This window comes from Ichthyophthirius multifiliis, assembly GCF_000220395.1.
Source record: "Ichthyophthirius multifiliis unplaced genomic scaffold scaff_1120509251391, whole genome shotgun sequence".
Lineage (NCBI taxonomy): Eukaryota > Ciliophora > Oligohymenophorea > Hymenostomatida > Ichthyophthirius > Ichthyophthirius multifiliis.
The window spans coordinates 1-14,214 of record NW_004085919.1 but is presented as its reverse complement, the minus strand read 5'-3'; the positions used below and the strand labels follow the sequence as shown (position 1 = coordinate 14,214).

At 18.6% G+C, this 14,214-nt stretch overlaps 4 protein-coding genes across 4 annotated transcripts, besides 31 other annotated features; 1 reads left to right on the top strand and 3 right to left on the bottom strand. All coding sequences in view use genetic code 6, as the record gives it.

Annotated features, from left to right (window-relative positions):
- Nucleotides 1-84: 84 nt before the first annotated feature.
- Nucleotides 85-722, bottom strand: IMG5_193730 (SAM dependent methyltransferase, putative; the record flags this gene model as incomplete). The annotated part of the gene is made up of 3 exons (XM_004024976.1): nucleotides 85-117; nucleotides 143-182; nucleotides 295-722. 3 exons carry the CDS (start codon nucleotides 720-722, stop codon nucleotides 85-87), a joined length of 501 nt encoding a protein of 166 aa, XP_004025025.1.
- A 929-nt stretch (nucleotides 723-1,651) lies between these two features.
- Nucleotides 1,652-1,743: a microsatellite.
- Nucleotides 1,689-1,763: a microsatellite.
- Nucleotides 1,764-2,000: 237 nt separating this feature from the next.
- Nucleotides 2,001-2,030: a microsatellite.
- A 174-nt stretch (nucleotides 2,031-2,204) lies between these two features.
- Nucleotides 2,205-2,251: a microsatellite.
- A 281-nt stretch (nucleotides 2,252-2,532) lies between these two features.
- Nucleotides 2,533-2,654: a microsatellite.
- Nucleotides 2,534-2,654: a microsatellite.
- Nucleotides 2,536-2,662: a microsatellite.
- A 270-nt stretch (nucleotides 2,663-2,932) lies between these two features.
- Nucleotides 2,933-3,249, bottom strand: IMG5_193720 (hypothetical protein; the record flags this gene model as incomplete). The annotated part of the gene is made up of 1 exon (XM_004024975.1): nucleotides 2,933-3,249. One exon carries the CDS (start codon nucleotides 3,247-3,249, stop codon nucleotides 2,941-2,943), a length of 309 nt encoding a protein of 102 aa, XP_004025024.1. The 3' UTR covers nucleotides 2,933-2,940.
- Nucleotides 3,250-3,434: 185 nt separating this feature from the next.
- Nucleotides 3,435-3,466: a microsatellite.
- Nucleotides 3,467-3,661: 195 nt separating this feature from the next.
- Nucleotides 3,662-3,770: a microsatellite.
- Nucleotides 3,694-3,825: a microsatellite.
- Nucleotides 3,694-3,832: a microsatellite.
- Nucleotides 3,740-3,806: a microsatellite.
- Nucleotides 3,833-3,947: 115 nt separating the features above from the next.
- Nucleotides 3,948-4,003: a microsatellite.
- Nucleotides 4,004-4,206: 203 nt separating this feature from the next.
- Nucleotides 4,207-4,258: a microsatellite.
- Nucleotides 4,210-4,258: a microsatellite.
- Nucleotides 4,259-4,271: 13 nt separating this feature from the next.
- Nucleotides 4,272-6,451, top strand: IMG5_193710 (WD repeat protein; the record flags this gene model as incomplete). Its single annotated transcript, XM_004024974.1, has 6 exons — nucleotides 4,272-4,314; nucleotides 4,361-4,624; nucleotides 4,678-4,913; nucleotides 4,951-6,035; nucleotides 6,084-6,195; nucleotides 6,248-6,451. The coding sequence occupies 6 exons, from the start codon at nucleotides 4,272-4,274 to the stop codon at nucleotides 6,449-6,451; spliced, it is 1,944 nt and encodes a 647-aa protein (XP_004025023.1).
- Nucleotides 6,452-6,548: 97 nt separating this feature from the next.
- Nucleotides 6,549-6,607: a microsatellite.
- Nucleotides 6,551-6,608: a microsatellite.
- Nucleotides 6,609-6,755: 147 nt separating this feature from the next.
- Nucleotides 6,756-6,785: a microsatellite.
- A 3,481-nt stretch (nucleotides 6,786-10,266) lies between these two features.
- Nucleotides 10,267-10,317: a microsatellite.
- Nucleotides 10,288-10,339: a microsatellite.
- Nucleotides 10,288-10,355: a microsatellite.
- Nucleotides 10,291-10,355: a microsatellite.
- Nucleotides 10,356-11,691: 1,336 nt separating this feature from the next.
- Nucleotides 11,692-11,757: a microsatellite.
- Nucleotides 11,702-11,740: a microsatellite.
- Nucleotides 11,724-11,775: a microsatellite.
- A 142-nt stretch (nucleotides 11,776-11,917) lies between these two features.
- Nucleotides 11,918-12,841, bottom strand: IMG5_193700 (hypothetical protein; the record flags this gene model as incomplete). Its single annotated transcript, XM_004024973.1, has 3 exons — nucleotides 11,918-12,121; nucleotides 12,171-12,596; nucleotides 12,649-12,841. 3 exons carry the CDS (start codon nucleotides 12,839-12,841, stop codon nucleotides 12,003-12,005), a joined length of 738 nt encoding a protein of 245 aa, XP_004025022.1. The 3' UTR covers nucleotides 11,918-12,002.
- Nucleotides 12,840-12,876: a microsatellite.
- Nucleotides 12,841-12,875: a microsatellite.
- Nucleotides 12,842-12,903: a microsatellite.
- A 970-nt stretch (nucleotides 12,904-13,873) lies between these two features.
- Nucleotides 13,874-13,913: a microsatellite.
- A 37-nt stretch (nucleotides 13,914-13,950) lies between these two features.
- Nucleotides 13,951-13,989: a microsatellite.
- A 138-nt stretch (nucleotides 13,990-14,127) lies between these two features.
- Nucleotides 14,128-14,212: a microsatellite.
- Between the last annotated feature and the right edge of the window lie 2 nt (nucleotides 14,213-14,214).

Below are 14,214 nucleotides of genomic sequence, written 5' to 3'. Positions count from 1 at the left end.
TAATAAAATATAAATAATTACAATTTTAATTTTAAAAATAAAGAAAATTACTTTTTTTAATTTTTATGTAAAATCTCAAACCAATCAATAAAAAAATACTTAAAAAATGACAACAGTCTTATTTTATTTTTAAATAAATTACAGAAATAATAAAAAAAATTATATTCAAGTAATATTTTAATCTAAATATAAAATCAAATTTTATAAATATATACTATTTCTCTTTTATTTCCTTTTTAATTGTTAATAATTTCTTTTGATTCTATTTTTAATGTATTAGAGTAATTTTTTTACACGAATTATTTAAATTCAGGCATTGAACCTCCGACTCCAAAATAATAAAGTTTGTTTGCTAATATAGAAACACCATCTTTTTTCATAAATTTAAGTACCAAATTAATTACTTTTTCGTAATTTTCAACATTATATATTACTTCAGACATTAAGAGCATATCAAATTATTTTTGGTACGAATTTAATTTTATATTTTTTTCAATAAATTGTATTTCGTTTAATTATTGGTCTATTTTTTTGTCCAAATCATTCCATTCTCCTGATAAATAAATCACTCTTTCGTCCAATTTCTGTACTTTATTTAAATCTAAATTCATTCGAACTGCTATACTTAATACTTCGTAATTGAAATCTTAAAAAAGAACATATGCGGCATTTTTTAAAAGGGCATAAATGCCTAATAATCCATGCCCACATCCTAAATCCATTATCGTTTTATTTTGAAAATTTATATTTTGCTTTTATAAATGGAATAATAAATCTAATGTACATTCCCATACTTTAAATCCACCTTCATAAATGTTTTTTATTATATCTTCTTTTTCTGTTATTTGGAAAGGCATTTATTAACATTTTAAAATTTCAAAAATATTCTATATATATTATATTTAGAAATTTTCATCTACTTTTATTTATTTTGTTTATATTTAAGTATCTTACATTTTTTTTTAATTTAATTATTATATTTTATATTTCTTTTTTTAGTCTGTATTTTTAATCATATATTATTTATATTAATAAATTAAAATAAAAGAGTAATAATTAGAAAATAAAATATTTATAATATTTTTATAAATATTTTTTTATTTTTTCAAAATTATATTTAGTTCATAAATTATTAAATTAATCATTTTAATAATAATTATTTATAAAAAACATAACATTTTTATATCTTTAAAGTTTGTTTTTTTACTCTATGCTTTATCTTAGCAATCTATTTTCTTACTTCATATCTTAAAAAGTTATATTTTTAATTTGTTTTTTCTAAATATATTTTTATATTATGTTGAATTCGAAAAAGCTCTTTACCTGAAAAACAAGTGAAATCCGCTTTTCATTTTATTTTTTTAAAAATTTTGTATTCGGTTATAATAAAAAAAAAATATATATATTTAATATCTAAAATATAAAAAAAAATATATTTTTTTGTTTTTTTAATGTATTTAATTAGATATTTATATTTAAAATTAAAAAAATATTATATACTTTAGTCAAAGAAATTAAAAATATATAAAAAAAAATTGATTATATAATAAATAATTATAATTTTTTTATTATTAAAAGGAGAAAAATAATTAAAATATTTATATATAAGTAAAATCATTAAACATTATTAATATAATTAATTTTAAATAAAATATTAATATATATAAATAGAATTAATAAATAGATAAATATATATAAATATATATATATATATATATATATATATATATTTATATATATATAAATTTATTATTATTATATATTTTCTTATTAATATTTCTAAATTAAATTTTTTTTATTTTATTAAAGAAAAAATTAATAATTTAATATAAATGTTTGGTTGGATAAATACTTTCAAAGAAAAAGTACATATTAAATTTTAAATACATAATTTTTAATTCGTCATATAAAAAAGACAAAAGAAATAGTTCAATAATATAAATAAGAGCTTAATAATATGGCTTATTAGTTAGACGAAGATATAAATACTTTAAAAAGTAAATTAAAATAATATTAAAATAATAATTAAATAAAAGATAATATCAAACAAAACAATTAGCCTTAAATTAAAGAATAAAAACTATAAAAAGATATAAATATTGATAAAGATAAAGATAATGTATAAAATTAAGGTTTTTCAATATTATTGAATTTATTAAAAGAATATGAATAAAAAATAGAAATAAATAATGATAATTAAGAATTTTTATAAGAATAATTAGATTTTATTAAAATAATATTGATTCTTATTTTACTAAAGACCTAAATTCCTTAGTTTTAATAGAAAGAGATGATTTTACTAATTTTAATGTATTCGAAGAATAAAGCAATATTTAAAATTAAATAATTAAAATGAAAAGTAGTGGTCTGTTTGAGTATTTTTAAAACTTTTAATAACTAAAAAGAGTTCTTTATTTCTTGATTTATTAATTTAATGAAGAAATAAACTATTTTTAAGAAATAATGCGAAATAAAATGAAAAAGTTATTCAATAATTAAATAATTAAAATGAATAATTAGTTAAAATAGATGAAAAATAAGAATAATAATAAGAATAAAAATAAGAATAAGAATAAAAATAAGAATAAAAATAAGAATAAGAATAAAATTAAGAAAAAAATTAAGAATAAAATTAAGAAAACAATTAAGAATAAGATTAAAAAAAAAGTCAATAAAAAGAAAAAGAAGATGACTGTTGGGAAATAGATGAAAAAATGGTCATTATATGAGATAAAAATAAAATTAAAAAAGCTTATATATATATTCACAAATAATATTTTTTTTTATTAATATTACTTATTTAAAGAATTAATATATAATCTTTTATATATATTTTCAATTTATATACATATAAAAAATAAAATTAATTAATAATAAAAATTCATATTTATTTGTTATTTATTTGTTTCAAAAATATATAAAATATTATAAAAAAAAATATCAATTATCTTTTCTTGTTTCAGAAATTTTAGCTACAATAGGATATTTTTGATAAAATTTTTCATACCATTAATCTAATATATCTTTTTCAGAAAGAGTTAATTCTACATTGTTATATTAGTTATAATCTTTTTCATCAAATGACATTTTTGCCAAATTAACACTGCAATCTTTTCCAGAAAAGCAATTATAATTTCCATCTCCTGTATAAAAGTCAGAACTTGAAACATCAAAAACAATTCCTTTACAAGACAAATAAGTTTTTTCATTTTTTTTACCATTATATTATGCTAATTAAGATAATTTCATTTCTTTTAATGTTGAAACTATTTTTTATTATAAAAAATTAATATTTAAAATTTTACGATCAGGCTAATTAATTGGACCAATTTATTCTTATAATAATTATTCTTATTTTTTGCTAAAAAATACAAGATATATACCTATTAATATAATTAAACCACAACTTATATATATTATTTAATCTAACATCTAAAAAATTATTTATAAAAAAAATTATTAATAATATTTTTATATAATTAATTATACAATATTTATTAAATTATATTTAAATATATTTTTTTTGTTATATTATAAATATAAGAACATATAATATATAAAAAAAAAATTATAAGTTTATTTAAAATAAAGATACATATAAAAAAAAAAAAATGTATATTAAAATCTTATAATATTACGTATAAAATACTAAAAAAAAATCTAAATAAAAATTTTATAATTAAAAATAGTAAAATATAAATAAATATATATATTTATAAATAAAATAATGTATATAAAAATATTAATATATATTAATATATATATTTATATTTATTATTAATTATTTATATATATAAATATATATTTGTTTATATACATATATATACTATATTAAATAATATAAAGATTATTAAATATTTTAATAATAAATTTTATATTTAATTCAATAAACAAAAAATATATTAATAAAAACAAAAATATAAATTTGATTTTATCTTAAAATAATATTTATAAACTTTTTTTTTTTCTTTATTTTTAAAAAGCTTAATTTTTTTTTTTATTTATTTTAATTTTTTTCTTAATATAAATCTTTAAAATCATAATAATTTAAAATATATATATATATATTTTTATTTGTTATATATAAAAATAAAAAATATTATAATTTTTTTTTCAATTTTATCTTTTTTTTTGTAAAACATAAAAATTCTTTAAGAAATTAATTATATTTATATAACTTTTATTTTTTTATTTATTTTTAAAAAAATAAAATAAAAAAAACTGTTTTAAAAAAAAAAAAATATTTATAAATAAAAAAGAAAAAGAAAAATATGTAAAAAGAACTAGAAATCCAAGCAGTAATAGGTTTTACAGGTAAAAAAATAATTAAAAAATCTAATTATAATAAAATAATAAAAAGGCAAAGTAAATTAAGGTTTAATACTTCATCCTGATAATGAACATTTAATATATCCATTGGGATCTACAATAGTAGTACGTCACGTAGTAACTCGATCATAAACATTTTTAAGAGGACATGATAATTTGATATCCGTTATAACTACATCTAAATCAGGAAAATACATAGCTTCAGGTTAAAAAACATTTATGGGTTTCTAAGCTGATATAATAATTTGGGATTTTGAAACTCGTTCAATGATGCATAGATTAAAATTACATAAAGGTATAAATATTTTTATACTATTTTATCAAAAAAAAAATGAATTTAATAAATAGTTCTTATATAAAGTCTTTCATTTTCTTTTAATGAATAATTTTTGGCATCTTAAGGTGGTTAAGATGATAAAAATATGCTTATAGTATGGGATGTGGAATATGGAAAAGCATTATATGGAACTCCTAATAGAGACCCTGTTAATCAAGTGAAGTTTTTTAATAATTCTGACGATAAATTAGTTGCCGTTTTGAATAGTGGGATTCAAATTCTTACTATAGATCGTGCTAATAAAAAAGTATTTTTTTTTCAAAATAAAAATAAAAAAAATAAAGATTAAATCTCTTGATGTAAATTTCGGTACTATGAAAAGACAATTTACATGCACAGTGATAGATCCTACCGATAGTTATTGTTATTGTGGTACTAAAACAGGAGATGTATTAGAAGTAAACATTGAAAGGGCTATTTTCAAAAGATTAGGTCCAATAAAGAAACTTTTTTGTTTAGGAGTTGGTACATTAGGTATACTACCTAATGGTGATATTATAGTAGGCGCAGGAGATGGTACATTGGCTAAATTGTCTATATAATCAATGACTGTATTAGCCTAAAGTGAAGTTTTAGGCGCTGTCTCTTCCATTACATTTACCGGTGATTACACTCATTTTTTCTGTGGAACAGTCCAATCTAATATATATTGGGTAAATACTGAGAAGCTAACCCCGGAATTGAGAAACACATGCCATTACGAATAAGTAAATGACATAGCTTTTCCTTACAACTACTCAGATGTTTTTGCCACATGTTCTCAAACTGACATTAGAATATGGAATGCTAGAAATAGATAAGAATTATTGAGAATATAAGTGCCTAATTTAGAGTGTAATTGTGTTTCATTTATGTAAGATGGGAAATCTATAATTTCAGGCTGGAATGATGGCAAAATAAGAGCTTTTTTACCTTAATCAGGAAAGTTAATGTATGTAATATCAGATGCTCATATACATGGAGTTACTGCTTTATGCCCTACTAGTGATTGTTAGAGAATTATTTCGGGTGGTTCTGAAGGAGAAGTAAGAGTTTGGGTGATTGGGAAACAGACTTAGGTAATGAAGGCATCTATGAAAGAACATAGAGGGAGAGTTTGGTCTATTTAAATTAAAAAAAATAATGAATAGGCAGTTTCGGCTAGTGCAGATGGTTCATGTATTATTTGGGATTTAAAAACTTTTACTAGATTAATGTGTTTGTTTGAATCTACATTGTTTAAATAGGTACTTTACCATCCTGAGGAAAGTTAGTTACTTACTACAGGATCGGATAGGAAGATTTCTTATTGGGAAATTTTCGATGGGTAAGCTATTAGAATGTTGGATGGATCAGATGAAGGAGAGGTTAATGCACTTTCGATTACTAAGTAAATAAATCTATATTTTTTAATTTAATTTTTTTTTTAATTTTATAGAGAAGGCGAGCATTTTGCTTCTGGAGGTGAAGATAAAATTGTTAAATTATGGGGATATGATGAGGGAATTAATTATTATATTGGTATTGGACATTCTGGTGCTATTACAAGGGTAATTTTTTTTTATTTTCTATTTTTTTTATTTATTTTTTTAAATTAAATAGTTATAAATAAGCCCTGATTAAAAAAATCTTGTTTCTGTAGGCGCTGAAGGAGCTATTTTTATTTGGAAAATACCAGAAGAAATTGTAAATGCAAGAGCTGATAATGAATTACCTACTATTTCTAAAGAAAAGCATAATGATAATGTTAATATGAATAATTCAAATACATAAAAATAATATTCTGAGGTTTCTTCTGGGCGTTGAAAAAAAGAAATTAAAAATTCAATATGAAAATGAAAAAAAAAATTATTTCATTAAAAATATATATTTTTTTATAAATATTTTTTTTTATCTTAATTTTTTTTTTAAATGTACTAATTATTATTATAATTTTTGAAATCATAATTATTTTATAATTTTACTTTTTTTATTTAAATTTCATCAAAAAATAAAATATTTTAAAAAATGTCAAATAATTCACTTTCAAATATTTCATACAAACAAATTTTAGATGAAAATTTAAATTAAAATTCTCTTTCAATAAGTTAAAGTAAATTAATAATTCTATATTTAAAATAAAAAAATTTAAATAAAAAAAGTGTGTGAAATAGATAACTTTGATGAAGAATATTTAAACTTTTTAAATTATTAACAAATAGCCGAAAAAAAAGCTCAAGAATTGTATGAAAATACACTAATATTTAAATCATTTTAAGGAATATAAAATTATCCCAAAAATAAAAAAAAAGAAAAATCTGAATTAATAAAATATATACAAATATAGATATTTGGCAAAAAATTTCTAAATAATTTAAAATATATTGGAGTAAAAAAAAAACTTTGTAAAAAATCATATATTTTTTTTTAATTAATAAGAAAAAATAAAAACATTTCAATTTACCAAGATCCTAAAGGACAGATTTAAGTAATAAAGTATAAACCTTATTTAAATATTTTAATAAATTTAAATAATATATGAAAATCCAAAAACGCAAAAAATAAATGAATGCTTTACTTTTCGAATTTTACAAAAAAAGATATATATATCATCCTTTAAAAATTATGTAGAAATATACGCATATATAATTATTATTTAGAATTATAAATAAATTATTAATTAATAAATTTCTAAAAAACACCAAATAACACATAAAAATAAAATAATTTAACAGATAAACAAATTCACTAAAAATCTAAATAAATAAAAATAAAGAAAATTCTTAAAAAAACACCAATTTTTAATCACTTTCGTATTTACAGAATTAATTAAATAATAACTTGACTTTTAATTCTTTTAAAAAAAAGCAAGAAATTATAGAAAAATGTAAAAATATATCAAAATAAAATAATGAAAGTATAAGCAATATAATAAATAATAAATCAGCTTTAATCTTTTAAAAGCCAAAAAATATGAAGCAATAAGAAATTTAGTAATAACATATATAAACTGATAATTCTTATATGTAAGATTGCTCTACATAAGATAAATCGATAAGTTTTTCAAATAAAATGCCTCCTTTTCCTTAAAAATATAAAAATTCACCTGAAAATTCTTTTACTATAAGTTAAATATAAAATTCTTTGAACGTAATAAATACAAAATAATTAATAGAAATTATTTAAAATAATAATATTTATCCTAATAGAATGGCTGGAAGAATAATGAAAAATTTATCTTTTTATAAAAGTGAAAAAGAAATTTTGAAAACATAAGTAAATTAAAGCTTTTAAGAAAAAAAATAAAGAAGTATTAGTAATACAGGTTATAATCATTATTAAATTGTATAGTTTTCCCAAAAAATAATTTAAAATGCTTAGTAAATTAAATAATCACTTTATTAAAATAATATAAAATAGTAGTAAAAACCATATGATGAATAAATTAAAAAATAGTAATTAAGTAATGTTGGAAAAAATATTCTTAATGCTCTTGAATAAGAGAAAAAATTAAGGTCTAAAAGACAATCTTAAAGTATTGAAAGATAAAAAAATTAATAAATTAGTTTATTAAAGAAAATCAATAATCTTGAATAATATATCGAAAAAATTAATGTAAATTTAAATTAAGAAAAATAAAGAAGAATTTCCCTATAAAAAGAAAATTAACTTTTAAATAATTCTAAATATTTTTGAAAGAATCAAATAATTAGAAATCTAATTTATGAATAATTCTAAAGATAATTCTAAAAATAAACTTTATATATAAAATAATAAAAAAAATTAATAAATATATTTATGTTTTTTTCATTATTATAATTATTCATTATTTATTAATCCTTATTCTATTTATTAAGTATTAACCAAAGCTCCTATTTAAAAAATATTCTAGACATTTCTATCATTTAAGCTATTATTATAATCATCATTTCTATAATTATCAACAAATTTGTCTTGTCCAAAAGTATTTTTTAAGCTATTATTATTAATATTAACTTTATTTTATCCAAAGCTTTATTCTTATTTAGCTACTCTGTTGTCTATATTTGACATAAATTAAGTTAATGCATCCAATTTATTATAGATTTATTTCATACTTTCAGAAATACCTTCAGTCATTATCTTTATTTTTCAAAAATAATAAATAATAGAATTTTTTTTTACATTTTCTTCTTCAACTTTAGGAACAAAATTATGGTTATATTAAATAATATCATTTTCATTAGTAATATTTTTTTAGGAATTTCCATAATATTGCCCTTAAGAGTATTTTTAAAAAGTTGGTGAATTATTTTATTTTTCTTCAGCAATTTTATATTATTTAATTTCGCTTTGGTTCTCTTCAAAAGCACATCCTTTACTTTTTATACTACCTTAACAATTATTTTAAGATTTTTCATAACTTTTGTTTTTATTTTAAATTTTATTAGTTTTAAAGAGTGTACTTGAATACATTCCCCCAGTACTATATTAAGTCATATTTTTATTATTATTTTCTTATTAAATCGGAGAAATACTGTCCACGCTCTAATCAAAATTAGTTTTCCATACCATACAAAGGTTTTAGCTTCCTCCTGTAGCAAAATAATCGCCTCCCTAATTAAATCTAACAACATGAACTTCCTTATCATTTGTTAAAAGAGTGTAAATTTACCTTCCTTACCTCAAATCCCATACTTTAACTTTAGAATCTCCCCCTGCTGATGCTAAATAATTTCCACTGGGGTGCACTGAAAAGCTATAAATAGCCGCATCGTGTGCGTTATAATGCTAAATCAACTTATTAGACCTAATATCGACTATTTTTATTTTTTAATCAAACGAGCTAGATATCAAACAGGTGCCATCAGGATGAAATCCAACCTATGAAACCGCGTCTAAATGATCATTATATGTATTTATCAAAATTTAAGTATTAAAATCCCATAATTTAACACTTTTATCATCAGAACCGGATCCTATAAGTCTTATATCTGGGGAAATTACACCTGATCTAATCCAGTTTTTATGTCCTGCGAGAGAATACATAAATTTACTGTCCTAAACTCGCCATAATTTTAATGTTTTATCATCAGAACTTGAAATTAAATATTAAGAATCGGTTGAAAAATCAATGCTTCTTATAGAACCGCAATGGGCTTTTATAAATGTACTTTTTGCTTATCTTTTTTTTATAATTATATATATATATATATATTTTTTTAATTTTACACTGTATTATTCCATAAACGAATTTATCTATCTTAGCCACAACTTGCTATTGTTTGACCATCTGGACTGTATCTAACACAATGCACTGGTCCTTTATGTCCAACAAATTTAAAAGGACGTTATTAAGGTTTGAAATTCCATACGAATACGACTGAATCTTTAGAACAGGAAGCTACTTATCTCCTATATATGTATTTTATATTGTTTATATATTATTTAATTTTTTTTTTCTAAAAAAAACATTTATGGATCAAAATCTATTGATGTTAAGTGTTATTCGTGCCCACGAAATGAACGGGACAAAGAAGGATCGTTTGAATTTTAATTATTTTATTAAGTATTTTCTTTATTATTAGTGGCTGTCATTGATTTTATAGTTGCTGTGGTTTTCTTCATCATTTTTTTTAATGGTTTATTTTGTGTTTTGTTTGTATTTTTTTTTCTATTTTGAATTATTATTTTTTATTTTTATTTTTATTTTTTTAAATTGTTTTTTTATTTTTTAAATTTTTTTTATTTTCAAATTATATGAACATAAATATTAAGTTTTATTTTATTAATATTTAATATTTTAAAAAAATTTTAAAGAAAAATTTAATTGAAAATCAATTTTTAATAGAAATACATTTAAAAACTTTTATAAATAAATTAATACATAAACATGTGTGATTTTTGGAAAAACGATATTAACTATTCATTCATATTCATATTAATATAAAAAGTTTTATAATTAATTTTTTGAAATAATCATTATAATTATTATAGTATAACTAAACTTTAAAAATTTAAATTTATTATTTTTAATCATTTATCTTTATATTTATTTACTAATGTAGAAATATTGAAAGAAATAATAATAGATATAATAACAATAACTAATAATTTTTTACTAAAAAAGAATAAAAAATATATAAATTATTAGTAATAGCTCGAAATAAAGAAGGGCAATCAATACCTATTAATTTTAAAAACTGGTAATAAAGGTTGGTGGATTCCTGGAGGCCTAGTCAATTTTCATCGATCATTTACATAAGCTGCCATAATAGAGACTAAGGAAGAAGTGAAATCGACGTAATAATTAAAGTAGTATTTAGAATAGAATAAAATGTAAAAATTCTGGTAGAATATGAGTTATTTTTATGCTAAACCACAGAAGATGAGAAATAAAATCCTAAAATTTCACGAGCGATTTAAAAAAGTTAGTGCGATAGGGTAAAGTTTAGTGAAATTAAAAATTTGGGAAAAATTAGGTAGGAAAAAAAGAAGGATTATTTATCCTTTGAAAATTTTGAATAATCTAGAATAAAATAGTTGATTTTAGAAATAAATGTTATTATATCAAAAAACTAATAAAAATTAAAAATGCAAAAACCCTCTCTTATATAGTAAAAATCAAAAAGAGAATAATATATTGCTGTAAATGAGACATAAAATAGAGGTTAGTGGATTACATGAGGAAAAATAAACCCGCCTGAGGATTTTCAAACTGCAGCTATAAGAGAATTTAATAAAAAACAGGTTTAGATTTTTTACTTAAAGGAATTATAAGAATAAATATAGATATGCAATAATTAATATTTTTTTTGGTCGAAGTTATAGATAAAAATCATAAACCGAAATTATAGTAGGATGAATAAATTTTGAAGGCTAGATGCGTTAATTTGAAAGAATTTAGGTAGTTATAAAATATTAGAGGCACTGAGTCGTTAGAGTTTAGATAATATTTAGAAAAAGAAAGGATAGTATATAATTTGTATATGTTAAATTTTATTTAATAATACTAGCATATTTTTTAGAAATATAATAATAAATTAATAAAAAGAATTAATAATATTATGAATAAAAAATATTTATTTTTTATTTTCATAAAAAATATTAATCTAAAAAATATTTATTTAAATAAATTATTATTAATTAAAAAAAAGTATTTATATATTTAATATTTATTATATAATTACTAACATTATTTTTATAAAAATTAATTTTTTTTTATAAAAATGTTAAATTTAACTTTTTAAATTATAGCAATTTTAAGTAAATTAAAAGGAAAATAATTATTGTATTAAAATAAAAATAATTATACAATAAACATTAATTTAATTATAAAATATTAAAAACATATGCAAAATAAAATATATATTTAATATCAAGATAAAAAAGACTATTTTCATTCCAAATCCATAACAAGATTTTTTCTCATCTAATTATTACTATCAAAATTTTTAAATTCATTTAATTTAAATATATTTTCAATTACAGAAATTTCTGTTGAAGTTGTGTCTAATCCTATATATTAAAAAAATGAATAAATTAATTAAAAATAAATATGTATTACCACAAAAAGCTGCCCAATCATTAACAACTAAGCCAGCTCCAATAACATCCGATCCTCTATTAATAGTTCCAGCACATAAAGGGATTTATAATAAGTTAGAAAGTTCATCTAATTCTTCTACAGTTGCTAAAGGATGAACAAGCCCTCCTTTATTATTTATTACACAATATGTGCCTACTAAAACATTATTTGCTATGGTAATTCTAAAAACTTCTACTCCTAACGTATCTGCAATGATCTCTTCACTTTCTTTATCTAAATCAGGGTGTACAAGAGCTACATAGTCATTAGCAACGATACAGTTTCCTAAAGCACTTAGCTTTTCTTCTATTCTTCTTACTTTTATATCATCTGGTAATGAATTTCTAATATGTCTTAATTCTGTATCATTACATGTATTAGGAACTAATAATCCGTTTTTATTTCCTAAAGTTTTTAATTATTATATTTTTAAAAAATGGTTATTTATATTTATTACCGCATGTAAGTCTGCCTATTATTCTAGAATCTCCTACACTTGTATGTATAACAGGAATATGACTACATAATTCTGATTCGAATACAGAATAAAAGTTTTCAGATGCACCTATTGAAACTAAACAATAAGCTGAAGTTAATTTACTAAAAACGCCAATATCATTTGAATTTTCGAATTAACACCTATTTGCCATTTTTATTATTTTTTTATTTTTATTTTATTTTTTTAAATTTTATCTTTTAATTTATATTTATTTTGATATTAATTATTTATACATATATATATATATATTTAGAAAGCTCTTTATTTTTTTAATAATAGCTTTTTATTAATTTCTGATTTAAGAATTTATTATTTATTATTTATGTTAATTTTTTTTTCATCTTAATTATATTTCTTTCGTTTTTTAATAATATTTTCTTTATACTTTCCACCCTTTTTTATACTATTTAATTATATTAAAATGTTTATTTTTTAATAATAGATTTTTTTTATTTGTTTTAATGTATAAAAATTTAATAAAATACTTTTTTATTATTTATCATTATATGTTACTTGTAATCAAATATTTAATATTATAAAATATAATATTTTATATATCAATAAAATTTCTTTCTAATTTTTCTTCAGTTAAAAAACTTTTATATATATGACAAAATTATACAAGAATATATTTATTTTATTATTATCTCTACTTAAAATAAATATTTAATTAAATATAAAATTAATTTTCATTTAAAATATCTCTTTTATATTTTTATTTTTTATTAAATATTAGTTTAAATAAATTTAAAAATAAATGTTAAATGTTTAGAATAAAACATTTTTATACATTTTAGAAATATAATAAATTTTAATATAAAAATAATATTCTATTTATACAATTAATTAAATAATATATCATATTTTGTAATATTATTTTTTATTAATATATATTTAAAAAATGAAAATAAAATTTATTATGGTGGTCAATCTTACATTATTTTCAATATGACATTTTTTAAAGGCAATTTTTTATTATCTTATTTACATAACAAAAATAAACATAGACCTAAAAATCTAGAAAATTTTATTATAGATTGGCTAATTAAGTTTATTTAAAATACTGTATCTTTATCAAATATTTTTTATATTATTCTGCTTATATTTACATAAAATAAAATATATTAATGTCAAGGATAAAAAATAAATAATATAAATATGTTAAATGTTAAATAATTAAAGATTTAAAATAAACAATATTTTGTTTAAAAAAACAAATATTTGAATAAAATAAAAATAGATATGGAACTAAGTAAATATTTAAAAAAATTAAGAAATTCTTAAATAAATATAAAAATTATTATTAATTAAATATTTTACAATGTTATATATAATATAAATATTTTAAATTATATAAAAAATAAAATATAAATTTATAATGTTATTAAGATATTATGAATCATTTTTTTTGATAATTAAGGTTGAGGTTGATTTATAGGGTTGGGGTTTGGGGTTGGGGTTGGGGTTGGGGTTGGGGTTGGGGTTGGGGTTGGGGTTGGGGTTGGGGTTGGGTTGGGTTGGGTT